The sequence below is a fragment of the Mesoplodon densirostris genome, chromosome 7, assembly GCF_025265405.1.
Source record: "Mesoplodon densirostris isolate mMesDen1 chromosome 7, mMesDen1 primary haplotype, whole genome shotgun sequence".
NCBI classification, from domain to species: Eukaryota; Metazoa; Chordata; class Mammalia; order Artiodactyla; family Ziphiidae; genus Mesoplodon; species Mesoplodon densirostris.
Window position 1 is genome coordinate 64,151,594 of NC_082667.1, and position 19,708 is coordinate 64,171,301.

Below are 19,708 nucleotides of genomic sequence, written 5' to 3' on the forward strand. Positions count from 1 at the left end.
GACAACCAGAGAGAAGTTGGACCTGGACTCATCACAGAGGCAACTCTAACTCTGTATGTCTATTCTTCAACTCTCAGGATTATACTTTTCCACTTTATTATGGAAACAATAAAACGGCAGAATTCCATTACACTTCCCAAATGCTGGTCTATTATGCACATAAGTATAATGTATAATGATCTCCAGGTCTCTTAACAGATTTTTACTGATTTTTGTTTTTAGTCATATTTTTCTTAAAGTTCTTTAAAAACCTTTCCCATGAATATTTTTTGAATAAGTCTATATTTGGTAAATATCTTACATGACAATGATTTTCTGGGGGGGAGGGGGAGAGCTGTTTTCATCCTAGTAATTTATCAAACTAGGCTGGACAACACAGCTTTTCATTTACCAATAGGTTCTTGTTAAGTGATAAATATTTATTAAATTGTTCTGCAAACTCTCATTTGAATACTTTTTATTTATCCAGCTCATTCTGACCCTCCTCTCTCTGATCTTACTTGCCTTACTACTGTTTAGTTTTAAAATGCAATTTAAAAAAAGCCAAAAAATGGTCTTATGGACAATTACAATCTATTATAGCAAGTACAGGCCAGCAAAAGCCCGGCTCATTGAGTCTGTTAACAACCAGTGATATGCACATTCACCAATTTCTTAGCTGCTCCCGCACTGCCTGGCTAGCATGCAACTATATAGCTTAAGGGCTACACTTTAAAAATTCCACTTTTTTCTGTCCTTTACAATTTTACTCACACAAAATGTATCTAATGGTTGGTCAATCAGCAGCATATGAAATTTTATGACAGCAATTTTCTGCACATCCAGAAAAGGGAATCCAAGACATGAAAAATGCCTGTTAAAGCCTTCCGATTATTTTGCTTCATAGGAATCAAAACAGCAAAAGATAGCACCCATAAAGAGTATTTGTGTTAATTTCACCTTGAGAAAGTATGTTATCGTTGTCCAATTAAGTAGCAATGAAACAGGGGTAACTGATAAACAAGAAAATTACCCCCCTGGAGAAGATAATATGTTTGCACCCTTGTTGAAGGAAATTATCTATAAGACCACTGGGCTCAGGCAGATTAACGAATAGGCACTGATTAGCTAAGTAAGAGTCTACTGTAAAGAAAAAAATATGTCATTATTATGATACACAGTCACGCTCAGAAGCAGAAAAATTACATCTTTAAGTAGGAGAAAAAAATTTAAGGTATGTAATATAATACACTATCACTTCCCTTAACATCAAATTCAAACTAAGAAGGCAGCAAATACCACATGAATGGTGTAATAATAGTTCACATGTATTATGTTTGACTTGTGTTGTCCAGAAAGTCGTGAGAGTATAAAACAATAATTTTAAATAGTTGTATTTTTAATTTAAAACTAAGGCTCAGAATTTTAATATGATTCTAATCAGCACAGAACAATGATCAAAAACTTTGTGAATACATTTATACTTTATGCAATCTAAGCAGTGATATGTCAGCTATCTGAGTTACAACTACGATCACAACATCCAATTTTTACTGCCCGTGTATTCCATTTCACAGGACTGTGAAAATGTAACTACTGTGATGTCAATATTTAGAAAAGATGTGGAAGAGGTAGTGCACAGTGAAATCTTCAATATGACCATAAAACTAATGTTGCATCAACATAAAAATGTTCATATTCACCAACAGGCAGAACAGTGACCACTAACTTTTCAGAACATCTCTTAAGACAATTCACTTTAATTCAATTTAACAAACATATATTGAGCACTGACTACATGTCTACTATTGTACCAGATACCAGGGATGCAAAAATGAATCATATCTCTGTCTTTCATGGAATTTAGAACAAGAAAAACAGGTACAATACACATAATACAATAATTATATTCCATTATAATCTAGCTTTTAAAAGTGCAATGAGGGCCTCCCTGGTGGCGCAAGTGGTTGAGAGTCCGCCTGCCGATGCAGGGGATACGGGTTCGTGCCCCGGTCTGGGAGGATCCCATATGCCGCGGAGCGGCTGGGCCCGTGAGCCATGGCCGCTGAGCCTGCGCGTCCGGAGCCTGTGCTCCGCAACGGGGGAGGCCACAACAGTGAGAGGCCCGCATACCGCAAAAAAAAAAAAAAAAAAAAGTGCAATGAGAACACAGAAAAGTGAACAATTTATTCTATCATATTTACACATGTGCAAACTTTCCTGATTAAATACGCTTATTATTTTGTTTTTCTTTCAACATTACTGTTTTACATGCATCTTTGTCTACTGCCTTAAATTCCAAAAAGTATACACATAATGAACGTAGTAACTCTGCTGGGGTAGAGTAGAACTTAGGGAAATAGAAGTCTTTACTGTGTGAGCTGGACACACCCAGGAAAGAGGTTAGTAGAGAAGAAAACAGAACATCTAGGCAGAATGAACTGCAAGAGCAAAGACCCAGAAGCATGCAATACAAGGCGCCTGAGTCATAAGGAGTAGCCTAGAGTGGCCACCGGCACAGGGTGAGTGGGAACACATATGCAGACCAAGATTAGAAAGGCACTCTGGAGCCAGGCAGTGGAAGCTTTGTGTTAGGCCATGCGGGGATGCTCTGAGATTTTTCTACAGCAAGGGAGAATTATCAGAGGTTGTTAATCAGGAAAGTAGTAAAATCAGATTTGTGATTTAGAAAGACAACTCTGACAACTGTGTGAAGGATGAACCCGAGGCAGGAAAACCGACAGAAAGACACGGTAATCTTCTAGAAAGGGATCGTAAGGAGAAATGATACAAGTGAAGAGAAATGAAATAATAGGTGAGGACACTTCAAAGGAAAAATACAGGCCATGGGGTTTGACTGAATCTTGAGAGTGAGATAGAAGAGAGAGCAAGAAAGGCCAACATTTTCAGTAGCATGAAGAGAAGTAGAAACAACAGAATACTCCCTGGACCCTGGGCTGAACCTTTATCTGGTTACTGCCCGCTCCTCACACGTGCCCTGTCCATCAGGTGGCTCTATCAGGTCCCAGGACCTCCCTCTACCTGACGCTCTATAAGTGAATCTCTTGAGAAAATACAAAGAATCTTTTGTTTTGTAGCAAAGGATCAGGGAGGTGCTGAGGCAAGTTTTTCATGTTGCTCAGATCATACAGTGCATTGTAGCATTTATAGATCAACGAAAAGCAAAGCTGAAAGTTATAAATTGATCGTATTGAAAAAATACCCAATGGATGTACCTGACAACTAATAAGACACCTTTTAGAATGACTTCCCAACTGTTTCTTTAGTCACTTTCTTAAAATTATATTGTTTAGTTTTAATTTAAAGTCTATGTAATTCTACTGTTAGGGATCATCCATTCATTTTAAGTTGTACATTTAGCAGGGTACTTACAAAATGTACATTATGACACCTATGCTCCAAATGTCACACTGCTGGCTATAGTCGTGGGCATTGATAACTTCAGGGGCTGCCAAACAAGCAGAAATAAAATAATATTAATAATACAATAAATGACTTTTAAATGCTTAAACACAAAGCATGAAAAATGTGCTGACGTGCTGTAGTTTATTCCCCCACAGGGAAAAAGAGAACCAACAGCAGATGTTAAGTGAATAATGTACAGGCCTTAACAATTGATGTCGCTGTATCCTCACCCCTGTTATTTAGCTTCTAATGGAACAATGGCACACACTGTATAGCTAAATGCACAACTCTTCATCTCTTTCAAATTGTTAAGAAATGATTTTGCAAAGATTGTGTAGTTATAGTAGAAGACAACAATATCTCAGTTCTTTGCCAAAAATAGAATTGAAAACATACCTTAAGTAGATACAATTTAAAACAAGCCCAATATGTAGAAATCTGGATTTACAGAGAAACTAAGATAAACAGTTATTAATCACTTCAGTAAAATAACAGTAGTAATAATAACATCATAGCACTCCTATGACAGTATGATTATCTTCCACATTTTCTAAATGAGAAAACTAAGACAGAGAGCTCTTATAACATAACTTGATCAAAAAGCCAATTAGTCCCAGGATGATGACTAGGATGCAGGCACTCCTGACTCCCCAACTCTGGGCTACTTACTTACAATGTGTCCACAATAGGGTTCCTTTAAACTATCTTCTCAAAGTAGAACTTTTTTTTTTACTTTGAGGTAGCACATTTTTTAATGATTAGATTTTTTATAATGGCTGGCTTTCTAAAAAGTCACATATGATATTCCAGGAATATGTCTATTATACTTCTACAGCTAGGTAGCACCACACAGGTCTGACTGTAAGTTATACGTGGATCCACCCCTGCATCGTTCAAGGGTCAACTGCGTGTACTTGAATAGAACTTTAAAATTTACAAAGTACTTTTGTATAGATGACGTTATTTGTATAAATTATGTTAAGAATCATGTGAGACGGGTATGTAGCCATGACTTACTCTGCCAGCGAGGAAATTAAGGTTCAGGTACACATATGAAGTGACTCACCTAAAGCAACACCATTACACAGCGCCTCCCATGTAAAAGGTGCTTTTAATTTAGAAAACAGTTTCAATCACCCCCCCAACACACACACAGCTTTTATAACTACTAAAAGCAAATGAAGTTTCATTTCCTCTGCCTATTGTTAAAGGAACTAAAGAGCAAGAACAAAGGAGTTAAAAGGTAAACAGAAGAAAGAGAACAGGGCTTCCCTGGTGGCGCAGTGGTTGAGGGTCCGCCTGCCGATGCAGGGGACGTGGGTTCGTGCCCCGGTCCGGGAGGATCCCACATGCCATGGAGCGGCTGGGCCCGTGAGCCATGGCTGCTGAGCCTGCGTGTCTGGAGCCTGTGCTCCGCAATGGGAGAGGCCACAGCAGTGAGAGGCCCACGTACCACAAAAAAAAAAAAAAGAGAACAGGCTGAACTGTAGATAATTAACAAACTGAATAATTCTTCTCCAAATCACTGAAAATTAACTAGTTAATATTTTCCTTTAAGCAATTACTTGTATTCTTTAACTCTACTTAAACTTTTAAAATATGGAATCATTAAAGCTGAAGTTGCCCTATGGCTGCATGTCTACGACAAGGGCAGATTCCGTGATCCAATTCCCTGACAGATCTCCATGTAGGTGCATCACATAGCAGGGGCCCAGAATTTGGAGCCCTCACTCCCTCTTTCGGAGTCACCTTAATTATCAGGGGCATTTCTACTTGCACTGTCATCGCAGCTCTCACAGGGAGGCAAAGGCCAGACTGGCTGGGCCAAGAAGCAATTTAGGAAGTCAGCAAAGCTCCACAAACCATCTGCCTTCTCTCGTGTTCTCTCACTTGTCTCACAGTGCAGACAACTAATAAGCAGGCATAAAACTCAGGGTGCTTGGATATATTTTCCCCATGTAACTACAGACCAGATGTCTTTTGCCAACAGGAGGATATGAACAGAATCTAAAGTAGCCTCTTCCCAAATAAGATAAAACAATTTAGAAGCTCTATGCATCAAGTAGACAAAAAAAAAAAAAAAAAAAAAAAACAATGAACTAGGTATACTGCTCAGCCATAAAAATGAATAAACTACTGATATAACAACACGGGTAAGTCTCAAAATCATTACATGGAACAGAAGAAGACAGACACAAAAGAATATATACTCGTGATTCAATTTATATTAATTCTAGACAAGCAAAACTAAACTAAGGTAATGGAAATCATCAGTGGTTGCTGGGGTCTGGGTGAGGAATCGACTGAGAGGGACACAAAGGAAATTTCTGGGGTGATGGAAATGTTCTATATATTCATTGGGGTGGTAATTGTACAAGTATATATATTTGTCAAAACTCATTAAACTTTACACTTAAAATCTGTGCATTTTATTATATGTAAACTATGTTTCAATAAAGTATATTTTAAAGAAATCTACTAAAAGTACAAAAAGAATCTATCAAAGCCCTACGCTGGTGAGTGACTTTAATAACTCTCTTAGAAGTCAACAGAGGAAGGAAGCAAGATTAAATTAACAATACTGACTGGGTGGCCGAGATGGCAGAGCAGGAAGACCATGAACTTCCACAGATACAGCAAAATTACCACCACTTACAGAGCAACTGTCTATAGGAATGACCTGAAAACCAGCAGAAAACAATTTCCACAACTAAAGACATAAGTAGGAACTACAAGAAGATGGATAGGAGGTGCGCAGACACAGTAGAGGTCGGACCTACGCTCTCAGATCGGTGAGCCACAAACAGGAGGAATGTCTCAGTCTTGAGGTCCTCCCCAGGGAGTGAGGGCTCTTGGTCCCACATCAGGCTCCCCAGCCCAGGGGGTCCTGCACCAGGAATACAAAGCCCCCAGAACGTCTCCCTCTGAAAACCAGCAGGGCTTATGTCTGGGAGAGCTGGAGCGTTACAGTAAACAAGAGACTCCACTCTTCATGGGTGCATGCAAAATCTCACCCACTCTGAATCCCAGCTCAGAGGCAGTACTTTGAAAATGGGTCAGATCCACTTGCTGATCTTGAAAAACCTCCCAGAGAGGGAGGGAGAAACTAGGACTCCCCCTGGGGACTGGCAGCAGCCATTTTGGGGAGTTCATTGTAACACGTGAGATGCCTCTCCCTAGCTTATTAGCGCCGGGACCTGCCCCACCCACCAGCGGGCACACACCAGCCCCACACCCCCTGGTAGACAGCTGCCAAGACCTGGCCCGCCCACCAGCAGACGTACACCAGCACTAAGCCCCCCATACCATTCAGATGCCATGTGGGAACCCAGCCTTGCCCACCAGCAGGCCAGCAGCAGCCTCATGTAGTTAACCCTGCAGTAAGCCTACCCCACCTTCTAGCAGGCCCAGAGCCACTGGACGTGACACAGCCTCAAAGCCAACCAGGCTGGAGGCTAGTCCCACCTACCAGTGTGCTCACAGTAGTCAGCCCCACCACAGCAGAAGGGTGCATGCAGCCCACATAGGAGTTGCCCTGAGAACATATAGCTCCAGTGACCAGAGGGGAGCATGCTGCTGGGCCCCACAGGACATCTCCTATAGAAGGCCACTTCTCCAAGATCAGAAAATGCAATCAACATACCTAATACATAGAAATAGACACAGAGAATTGGGCAAAATGAAAAAAAAAAATGTGCAAAAAGCACAAACACATGAAGTCTAAATAATATACTACTAAACAACCAGTGGGCCACTGAATAAGTCAAAGAGGAAATCAAAAATGCCTAAAGAGAAATAAAAATGGAAATACAATGATCTAAAATCTGTGGGGGGCTTCCCTGGTGGCACAGTGGTTGAGAGTCCACCTGCCAATGCAGGGGACACAGGTTCATGCCTCGATCTGGGAAGATCCCACATGCTACAGAGCGGCTAGGCCCCTGAGCCATGGCCACTGAGCCTGTGCATCTGGAGCCTGTGCTCCACAACGGGAGAGGCCACAACAGTGAGAGGCCCGCGTACTGCAAAAAAAAAAAAAAAAAAAAAAAAAAAATCTGTGGGACACAGCAAAAGTAGTTCTAAGAGGGAAGTTTACGGAGACACAAGCCTTACCTCAGGAAACAAGAAAATCCTCAAATAAACAATCTAGCCTTACCCCTAAAGGAACTAGAAAAAGAAGAACAAACAAAACCCAAAATTAGTAGAAGGAAGAAAAAGTAAAGATCAGATTGGAAATAAAAGAAATAGAGACTAAAAAGATATAGAAAAGAACAACAAAACTAAGAGCTAGTTCTTTAAAAAGATAAAATTGATAAACCTTTAGCAAGACTCATCAAGAAAAAAGATAGAAGACACAAATAAAATCAGAATGAAAGAGAAGTTACAACCAACACCACAGAAATACGAAGTTTCGTAAGAGATTACTATGAACAATTATATAACAATAAAATGGACAATTTAGAAGGAACAGATAAATTCCTTGAAATGTACAATCTCCCAAGACTGAATCAGGAAGAAATAGAAAATATGAAGAGTCCAATTACCAGTAATAAAATTGGATCAGTAATTTAAAAATTCCCAACAAACAAAAGTCCAAGACCAGATAGCTTCACAGGTAAATTCTATAAAACACTTAAGAAGAATTAACATCTATCCTTATTAAGCTATTCCAAAAAGCTGAAGAGGAAGGAGGATTTCCAAACTTATTCTACAAGGCCAGTGTCAGTCTGCTATCAAAACCAGGTAAAGATACCACAAAAAAGAAAATTATAGGCCAATATCCCTGATGAACCAGATGTAAAAAATCCTCAACAAAATCTTAGCAAACCAAATTCAATAATACATTAAAAGAATCATATACCATGAGTAAGTGATATTTAGTCCAGGAACTCAAGGATGGTTCAATATCTTCAAATCAATCAATGTGATACACCACATTAACAAACTGAAGGGTAAAAACCATATGATCATCCTAATAGATGCAGAAAAAGCTTTTGACAAAATTCAACATCCATTTATGACAAAAACTCTCCAGAAGGTGGGTATAGAGGGAACATACCTCAATATAATAAAGGCCATAATGACAAACCCACAGTGAACATCATATTCAATGGTAAAAAGCTGAAAGCATATCCTCTAAGAGCAGGAACAAGACAAGGATGTCCACTCTCACCACTTTTATTCAATATAGTATTGGAAGTCCTAGCCATGGCCATCAGATAAGAAAAAGAAATAAAAGGAATCCAAATTGGAAAGGAAGAACTAAAGCCATCACTGTTTGCAGATGACATGATACTGTATACAGAAAATCCTAAAAATGCCAACAAAGAACTATTAGAATAAATGAATTTAGTAAAGTTGCAGGATACAGAATATTTAGATATTTATTGCATTGCTATACACTAACAACAAATTATCAGAAAGAGAAATTAAGAAAACAATCCCACATATGGATCAATGGAACAGAATAGTGAGCCCAGAAATAAACCTACACACCTAAAGTCAATTAATCTTTGACAAAGGAGGCAAGAATGTACAATGGAAAGAAGACAGTCTCTTCAACAAGTGGTGTTGGGAAAGTTGGACAGCCACATGTAAATCAATGAAGTTAGAACACACCCTCACACCACACACAAAAATAAACTCAAAATGGCTTGAGGACTCAAATATAAGACATGTTACCATAAAACTCCTAGAAGAAAACATAGGCAAGACATTCTCTAACATAAATCATACCAAACTGTTCTTAAGTCAGTCTGCCAAGGCAATAGAAATAAAAGCAAAAATAAACAAGTGGGACCTAATCAAACTTACAAGCTTCTGTACAGCAAAGGAAACCATAAACAAAATGAAAAGATAACCTACAGACTGGGAGAAAATATTTGCAAATGATGCGACCAACAAGGGCTTAATTTCCAAAATATACAAACAGCTTATACAACACAACAACAAAAAAACAAACAACCCAATCAAAAAATGGACAGAAGACCTAAATAGACATTTCTCCAAAGAAGAGAGACAGACGGCCAACAGGCATATGAAAAGATGCTCAACATCGCTGATTATTAGAGAAATGCAAATCAAAACTACAATGAGGTACCACCTCACACAGGTCAGAATGACCATCATTAAAAAGTCTACAAATAACAAATGCTGGAGAGGGTGTGGAGAAAAAGGAACCCTCCTACATTGTTAATGGGAATGTAAATTGGTGTAGCCAGTATGGAAAACAGTATGTAGGTTTCTCAAAAAACTAAAAATAGAGCTACCATATGATCCAGCAATCCTACTGCCAGGCATATATCTGGACAAAACTCTAATTCAAAAGGCTATATGCACCCCTACGTTCATACTAGCACTATTCACAATAGCAAAGACATGGAAACAACCTAAATGCCCATTGACAGATGAATGCATAAAGAAGATGTCATACATATACACAATGAAGTACTATGCAGCAGTAAAAAAAAGAATGAAATAATGCCATTTGCCGCAATATGGATAGACTTAGAGACTATCATACTAAGTGAAGTAAGTCAGAAAGAGAAAGACAAATACCATATGATATCACCTATATATGGAATCTAAAATATGACACAAATGAACCTATCTACAAAACAGAAACAGACTCACAGACATAGAGAAGAGACTTGTGGTTTCCAAGAGGGAAGGGGAGTAGGGGAGGGGTGGATTGGGAGTTTGGGGTTAGCAGATGCAAACTATTATATATAGAATGAATAAACAACAAGGTCCTACTGCATAGCACAGGGAACTATATTCAATATCCCATGATAAACTATAAAGGAAACAATATAAAAAAGAATGTATACATATGTATAACTGAATCACTTTGCTGTACAGCAGAAATTAACACAACATTGTAAATCAACTATACATCAATTTAAAAAAAAGACAACAATCCCATTTACAATTGCATCAAAAAGAATAAAATACCTAGGAACAAATCTAACTAAGGAGGTAAAAGACCTGTGCTCAGAAAACTACAGGACAATGATGAAAGAAATTGAAGATGACACAAATGGAAAGATATACCATGCTCATGGACTGGAAGAATTAGTATTATTTAAATGAACATACTGCCCAAGGTAATCTAGAGATTCAGCAATCCTCACCAAAATAACAATGGTATTTTTCACAGACTAGAACAAATAATCTAAAATTTGTATGGAAACACAAAAGACCCTCTTGAATAGCCAAAATAATATTGAGAAAGAACAGAGCTGGAGATATCATGTTGCTTGATTTCAAACTATAATACAAAGTGACAGTAATCAAAACAGTATGGTACTGGCACAAAAACAGACACATAGATCAATGGAGCACAATAGAGAGCCAGAAATGAACCCACACTTATATGGTCAATTAATCTATGACAAAGGAGGCGAGAATATACAATGGAGAAATGACAGCCTCTTCAATAAATGATGCTGGGAAAACTGGACAGCTACATGCAAAACGGACTAGTTGCTCATACCATATACAATTTAAATAATCTCAAAATTGATAAAAGACTTAAATGTAAGACCTGAAACCATAAACCCACTAGAGGAAAACATAGGCAGTACGCTCTTTGACACAGGTCTTAGCAATATTTTTTGGATGTGTCTCCTCAGGCAAGGGAAACAAAAGCAAAAATAAGCAAATGGGACTACAACAAATTAAAAAGCTTTTGCACAGAGAAGGAAACTATCAACAAAATGAAAAGGCCACCTGCTAAATGGGAAAAGATATTTGCAAATGATACATCTGATAATGGTTAATAACCAAAATATACCAAGAATCATACAACTCAACATCAAAAAACCAAACAACCCGATTTAAAAATGGGCAGAGGACCTGAATAGACATTTTCCAAAGAAGACATACAGAGGGCCAACAGGCACGTGAAAAGGTGCTCAACATCTCTAACCATCAGGGAAATGCAAATTAAAGCTACAATGAGATACCACCTCCCACCTGTCAGAATGGCTACCACCAAAAAGACAATAAGTAGCAGATGTTGGTGAGGATGTGGAGAAAAGCGAACCCTCACGCACTTGTTGGTAGGAATGGAAATTGGTACAGCCACTCTGGAAGATAGTATGAAGATTCCTCAAGCAGTTAAAAATAAAACTGCCATACGATCCAGCAATTCCACTTCTGGGTATTTTTCTGGAAAAAAACCCAAAAAAACAAGAATTTGAAAAGATGTCTGCACCCCTATGTTCAATGCAGCATTATTTACAATAGCCAAGATATGGAAGCAACCTAAGTGCCCACTGATAGATGAATGGATAAAGAAGATGTGGTTTACATATACAATAGAATACTACTCAGCCATAAAAAATTCAATCTTGCCATTTGCAACAACATGGATGGTTCTTGAGGTTATTATGTCAAGTGAAATAAGCTAGAAAGAGAAAGACAAATACTGTATGATCTTACTTATATGTGGAATCTAAAAAACAAAACAAAAAAACAATATAATACAAAATGGACACAGGTTCATAGATACAGAGAATAAATGGGTGGTTGCCAGGGGGGTGGGGGGTTAAATTTTCTAGGTGGTTGGGATGTGTTTGATGCTCATGTGAATGTGTGTTAATTTATCTAGCCTTTTGGTTTTTCTGTCTGGCTTTCTTCATTATACTAGGTAATTGTGACTTAAAGGTTTCCAACTTTTAGGAGTTTTCTCTGTGATTGAACACAGTATTCATTTTTGCAAATGTTACACTGGATATTTTGAAATTTTCTGAAAAACATAAATTATCAAAATGACTCAAGAAGATGTGAAAAACTTGAATAACCTAATATAAATTAATAATAGAAACTTTATCCCCCAAAGGATATCAGGACCAAAAAATTTTAAGGGGAAATTTCATCAAATAATTAATGAACAGGTAATTTCTATTGCTTAAGTGGTTCATGAGCATACAAAAAGTGAAAATATTTTATTTTTAAAATGAGGATATTATAACCCTAACATCAAAAAAGACAAGGGCAGCTAAAAGAAAGAAAGCTACACTCAAAGTTCCTAAATAAAGTGGTGACAAATTGAATATGGCAGTACATTAAACCAAGTGGGGTTTAATCCAAAAGTACAAGGATGGTTCAACATTTTAAAAATCTATTAATGTAATTATTTCATTAATAAATTTAAAGAGAAAAATATATGATCATCTCAATAGGTACAGATTTGAATAGACATTTCATCAGAGAAGATATATGAATGACTAATAAGTACATGAAAAGATGCTCAACATCATTGGTCATTAAGGTAATGCAAATTAAAAAGCACAATGAGATACTACTTTATAACCACTAGAATGGCTATAATTAAAAAGATAGATAATATAAAGAGTTAGCAAGGATATGAAGAAACTGGAACTCTCATACATTGCTAGTACAAAGGTAAAATATTAGAGCCACTTTGGAAAATTGTTTGGCAGTTTCTTACAAAGTATAAACATAAATAATATATGACCCAGCAATTTCACTCCTTGGTAGCTACCCAAGGAAAATGAAACCACATGTCCACATAAAAACTTGTACACGAGGGACTTCCCTGGTGGCACAGTGGTTAAGAATCTGCCTGCCAGTGCAGGGGTCACGGGTTCGAGCCCTGGTCCGGGAAAATCCCACATGCCATGGAGCAACTAAGCCCATGCACCACAACTACTGAGCCTGTTCTCTAGAGCCTGCGAGCCACAACTACTGAGTCCGCGAGCCACAACTACTGAAGCCCGCACGCCTAGAGCCCATGCTCTGCAACAAGAGAAGACAACGCAATGAGAAGCCTGCTCACTGCAACAAAAAGAAGCCCCCCCTTGCTGCAACTAGAGAAAGCCTGTGCACAGCAACGAAGACCCAACATAGCCAAAAATAAATAAAATAAAATAAATAAAATTTTAAAAAATCTTAAAAAAAATACTTGTACACGAATGTCCATAGCAGGATTATTCATAATAGCTCCAAACTGGAAACAATCGACATGCCCATCAGCTAATAAATATATAAACAACATACAACGGACAACTGTTCAGCAATATAAAGAAACAGACTGCAACAGGGATGTACCTCAAAAACATCATGCTATGTGAAAGAAGCCAGGCGTATAAGCCTACATATTGCATGATCCCATTTATATGAAATGTCCAGAAACAGCGAATCCAGAGAGATAAGGATTAGTGGTTACCTGGGGTTGGGATGGGAATGAGATTGAGAGCAAACAGGCATGAGGCAACTTTTGGGGGTAGAACTGTTCTAAAACTGGATTGTGGATGTTGCACAACTCTGTGAATGTATGAAAAAATCACTGAATGGTACGTTTTTATGGTATTTAAATTATACTTCAGGTTTTTCTATGAAAAACCACTGGATGGCAATGAAATTGGATAAAAAATGGAAAGAAGCAAAACATACTCATGATTTTAGCATGAATTAATAAAACAATAATTAAGTTTGGGTGTAAGAGACCTAAACCTAAGAGATATAAAGAGCTATAAGAAGAGCCCAGAGAAATAATGAAAAGTATAATCTTTGAAGATAAGAACTATGAGAAATCTGCTAAAACAACTAAAATTATTTGACCTAAGAAAATGTAGCTTGATCAGGGCCATTAAGTCATGACGTGAAATTGAACTGCTCAGGTTTTAATCCATACTAGTTGTTCTACTTTTTCATATAGAAAAAATATCATTTTAAGTCTACTAACTTACCCATATAGATAGGTGTCCCACATGTGGTCTGCAGCATGGCTTCACTCCTTCCTTGCTTCTTCACCGCTAAACCAAAATCAGTCACCTACAAGAAGAAACTCATACGGAGTTACCTGTGTTCCAGTCCCAGAATTCACTCATTCTGCAAATAGGACTTTCACCGCATTGTATTGCATTTAATTCAGGGATTCTTGAGGACGGAGGGGCTTTACCTGTATTACTAATAAGAACCTTGCTTCCCCTCCCCACCCACCCCTCCTTTTGAAGAAGAAACTTGGTAGAGAGAAGCTTGGTTTGTCAAATCTTGAGAAAACACCCATGATGTTGATTGTTCATTCCTTCTAATTAAATTCACCAGTTCAACATAGGAAGTTGTTCTTGCAAGAAGGCATTTAACTTTTTTTCAAATAAAAAAGTTATTTTTATAAAGTTCTTTCACTGTAAAATACATTCTGGCCTTAGTAAGTTTATCATCTATTTTTCTGATGCTCAAGCTATGTTCCAGTTTAAAGCGCTGTTATAAATGCAAATCATTATCCTTGTCAGCACTCAAGGAAACTCCCCCCTTTAATAATTATTTATAAAACATTATCTCTAGTAAATGTTATCTTTTCTTTACTATTATTTCCTTTGTGTTTCTAGAGTATATTAATTTAAAAAATTATTACACTATTAAAAACTACGAGAAGCAAATTAAGAGGAAAAAAAACCACAATATAGCTACAAATACACAGGAGGCCTACTGCTGCAACTGCAGGCTTTCTGCTCAGTTCTAAATCTTGGTCATTAAACATTTGGTTATTAAATATTCAGTACGTGCCCTTGGTCTTGTCTCCCAAGTTGGAACAGCCTTGGGCTGAAAGCAGAAAAACAGGCTTATTTATTTATTTATCTATCTATCTATCTATCTATCTATCTATCTGTTTATTTATTGCGGTACGTGGGCCTCTCACTGTTGTGGCCTCTCCTGCTGCGGAGCACAGGCTCCGGATGCGCAGGCTCAGCGGCCATGGCTCACGGGCCCAGATGCTCCACGGCATGTGGGATCCTCCCAGACCGGGGCACGAACTCGCATCCCCTGCATCGGCAGGCGGACTCTCAACCACTGCACCACCAGGGAAGCCCCAGGCACATTTATTGATCACACAACCAAAGATAGGCTTTTGGTCTACAGACACTGAATGGAAAGTTTCCAGTACCGCATGGAGTAAGAAAATATTCCTATCAACAATGTGATATTACTATTTTTCTAAAGAGATTAATAAATTTCTCCAGGAGTGTTCACAATGATCCTACTTGGAGCATTATGATACATATCTTCCTCCACAGAAAATTTATGCAGATATCAAATATATAAAAGCTTTCATGATCCAATTCAGTTCTTTGGAGAGCATTTGTTCCTTTATGCACCAAATATTAATTGAGCACATACTATGCTTCAGGCACTACTCCAGGTACCAACAGTGAATGAGACACACAGAATTCCTGCTCTCATAAAGTTTACAGTGGAAATATTTAAGAACATTTACTTTACTTGGGTAAAACAACAATGCTGTTAAACCTATTTAAATGCAACAGAGCAAGTTATTCACAGACAACATTTTATTCCTAAATTAACACATTCATATATTTTGAAAGCAGCCACTTTTAAAGTGCTAAGTAATAAATAATGTATCCTATCATTTATTTGACACTAAGGAACACTTAATTTGAATAAAGTCTTCAAAAATAAATACTTGGCACATTAATTTTTCTTAGGACATAAATATTAATACCCAAATTATTAAATTTGGGTATTTTTAAATGAGAAATACAGACTTTATTTTTAAATGAGAAATACAGACTTTAGCATTAATTTAGTATCAAAGGCACAGCCAAGGTGCACTTTTTCTCTAGATCTGTAACACATTTACATCAAATTACTAGGCATAATTTTGAAATTAATTAGAATTCAGAGTATCTGTTTGTTTGCTATTAACTAATGATTTAGAACTATCCAAATGAATATGTACTTTAGAAAAATTCAATAGCACCACTTAACTTGTAAAATTATTCTTGTCAGTCACAACCTCTTTTGTGAAATTTTTATTTTTTTAGCACAAGCACTTAGTTTTGGCTGTTTAAAAGCTTTCAAAATGTATCTAAAAAGAGGATGTACTTTGCCACTTCGCTATCAAACTGTTTATAGGCAAATACTTACCACCATTTCTAATATCTTACCTTTATGTTTAAGTTCATTTCATCATTAGCATCAATAAAGCTGCTTTTAACCATTATGTTTTCCAGTTTTAGATCTCTATGTACTATATCTACCAAGAAAATAAACAACAAATCAAATGAAATGGATAATGAAAAAATAATTAGAGAGGACACAAATAGAACAAATAAATATACTTGACCAGTTAACATCCACTGTTGAAAAATTTGACGAGGGCCAGGTGTAATCCTGCCCTCTTCTATTCCCTGATATTCAAATGCCTTTTCTCCATGCTTCTAACCTTAAGGAGCCATTTTCTTTGGCTCCCTCACCTCTCCCCAATCCCCTGCTGCTCCACTGGCCGCTCTTCATGACGAGTGGCCTGGTAAGTGTGGAAGAGGATCCTGTCCAAGGTTAGGTATTCCCTGGAGGAGGGAGACACGTGTACTTACAAGCCTGGGAAGGTTTCCCATGTCCTTCGCTCTTCAAATAGAGGATTACTTCTTTACTTCTATGCATGTGTTATTGCCAGTATAAACATTTAACATACTGCAACCTGGCAACATGTATACAAACTACACTTATTTCAGTATATTTTTCTACAACATCAGTACCACTTTCTTACTCTATACATCAAAATTAAAAACAAAAACCCCTGAGATACAAAATCTCCAGTTGAACATGTCAGAGCTCAGGTAGGACTTTTATGTACAAGCAAATACTCTCATGTACCAAATATTTCCTTTGCAAATAACTGATTCAGTTCATATCCATAGCAATCATTTCCCTAAACTTAAAAAGTTATAGGCATAATTTCTGGAAAAATGAAGCTGAATGAGCCCTGGACTGGCAATTATACCTAATTATTTACAGTTCCCTTACACAGTTCCAGCCTGTGTTGGAATTTTTATTGTTTCTATTGTTCTCCTTATCTCTTCTTACATAAATACCACAAAATTTTAATTTTAATTTATCTTTGTTTTAGTAGTTGGCAGGGCAAGTCTCTCTGCTGCCTCCGCTGTTCTTCTTTTTCATTGTTTTCTTTACTATTCTCACCCATTTCAAAATAACTTTATCAACTTCCATGAAAAATCCTGTTAAGATTTAGTTTGAAATTATACTGAATTTACAGCTTAATGTGGAAGAATCGACATTAGCAAAATATTAAGCCTTTGGTTTCCTGCCCTTGCAAAACTTGTCCTCTGCCTGGAAAGCCCTCCCCTTTTCATCTGAGTTTGTATTCCTCATCTCAAGTTTTGCTTCCTCTGTGAATTCTTCCCTGACTTTCAAATTAAATGAGGCACTTAATATACCTATGCTCCTTGCACTTTATATGGCTTTCAGAAATTATCATGTTGCATTACAGTTTGTTTTCTGTACTCCATCTCTCATCTGCCTCTCAATTTCCTTGAGGGGCAGGTGCCTTGTCTTTTAACTTCTGTAACTCTAGAACTAGCCACAATGCTGTAGGTGCTCAAGAAATATCTGCTGAATGAACCCCTGGGTTCCAGTACCAGCTCTGCCACACCTAACCATGTCACTTCACCTCTCTGGAACAAAGCTTTTTCTCATCTATAAAATGAGAAGTTTCTAAAGTCACATGTAAGCCAAACTAACATGGAAGAAAAAAAAGCAGGAGCACGAGGAAAAACAGTAGCAGTAACACCAAAGAACAGTAAAGCAATTAGAAGAATTAGAATAATATTTAAATGTGGATTTTAAAGTAGTGAAATGATTCCCATATGGTATTATACTGGTGGATACGTATCATTATACATTTTTCAAAATCCATAGAATTTTGGATTCTATGGATCCAAACTATGGATTTTGGGTGATAATGATGTGTCAATGTAGGTTCATCAATTGTAGCAAATGTACCACTCTGATGGGGGATGCTGATAACGGGGCAGGATGTGCATGCACGGGCAGAGGTATCTGGGACTCTCTGTAACTTCTCAATTTTGCTGTGAACCTAAAACTGCTCTAATAATTAATCTAAAAAATTTTTAAATGCCTAGAATATACAGATTTTTAACATTATTAATATATGTGTTTTTAGAAATTTCACTTTTATTATTGATTTTCTATTTTTGATTTGATAATATTAGCTTTTCAAACTGTTCTGTAGAAACATTCATAATTTCATCTTGTCTGTGTACAATGTAATTGCATACCTGCCTTGCTTCTAATTAAAATATACCTATAAAGTTAAAAAGGAAAAATTTTTTTAATTTTTAAAAGAAAATCTTCCATATTAGTAGGCATTATTTCTGTGACTATGAACCCTGAATACAATTGCCCTTAAACAAAAGTGGTATCTGCGCTCATGAGTCAGTGAGCTGGATGGTCCTCTTCTTACCCTTACTGTGAAGATAGGCTATAGCTGAGGTGAGACTTCGAATGATCCACCTGGTCTCATTCTCTGAGAAATGACCTTTCCTATCCAGAATTTCTTTGAGTTCTCCATCCTCACAAAGCTCCATCACAAGGTACATTTTCTGACATTATAAATTTAAAAAGAGAGACAGCACAAATTATTTAGTTGAGGATCTTTAAAATGTTATATATTGTATATGTATAGCAGAAATATGGTTACAATTGATCTATTCATTCAAAACTATTTGTTACCTATCACGTACAAGATACTATGCAGGATACTAGAGGAAAAAGGAAGCATAAGACACATAGCCTTTACCTTCAAGGAGTTCAGAGTTTAGCTATAATCACAATACCATGGGGTAATGGCTAACAGAAGAGGAATGCCCGAAATGTGATGAGGTTACAGAGGAGGGGAGCCTTTGCCTAAAGAATGCTCACTGAAGAGGCAACATACAGGCACGTCTGGATGACTGAATAGGGATTTATGGGTAGAGAATATGGGCAAGAACAGGCATAGCACATGGCATTTGCAGACTCCAAAGCTCAAAACAGCACTGGTGGGACTTCCCTGGTGGTCCAGTGGTTAAGACTCTGCCCTTCCACTGCAGGGGGCATGGGTTTTATCCCTGGTCGGGAACTAAGACCCCGCATGCCAGCGCTGCAAGGCTAGAAAAAAAAGAAAGAAAGAAAGAAAGAAACCAGTGCTGGCAGTTAAAGAATAACAAGTATCTCAGTGCTAATAGCACTGGGAGTTTGGTAAGTCAGAGAACACTGAGATGGTGAGGGGTGAGGCCAGAAAGAACACGTTGGTGTCAGGCTGTAAGGAGTCTTGGATGTCACACAAAGGAGCTGGGTTTTTTTCCCCATATGCAATAAGGAGCCACTGAAGATTTTTTTTTTTTTTTTTTTTGCGGTACACGGGCCTCCCACCGCTGTGGCCCCGCCCGCTGCAGAGCACAGGCTCCGGACACGCAGGCCCAGCAGCCACAGCTCACAGGCCCAGCCGCTCCGC

General features: G+C 37.7%; 1 protein-coding gene across 2 annotated transcripts in view; it reads right to left on the reverse strand.

Moving 5' to 3' along the window:
- STK33 (serine/threonine kinase 33) overlaps positions 1 to 19,708 on the reverse strand; it is a 76,747-nt gene that overhangs the window by 44,744 nt on the left and 12,295 nt on the right. For both annotated transcript variants that reach the window (XM_060104738.1, XM_060104737.1), the window contains exons 5-8: positions 18,677 to 18,815; positions 16,341 to 16,429; positions 14,121 to 14,205; positions 3,373 to 3,448 (exon numbers count right to left, since the gene is read on the reverse strand). In XM_060104738.1, the coding sequence (XP_059960721.1) occupies positions 3,373 to 3,448; positions 14,121 to 14,205; positions 16,341 to 16,429; positions 18,677 to 18,815 (389 nt within the window). The remainder of the gene's footprint in view (positions 1 to 3,372; positions 3,449 to 14,120; positions 14,206 to 16,340; positions 16,430 to 18,676; positions 18,816 to 19,708) is intronic.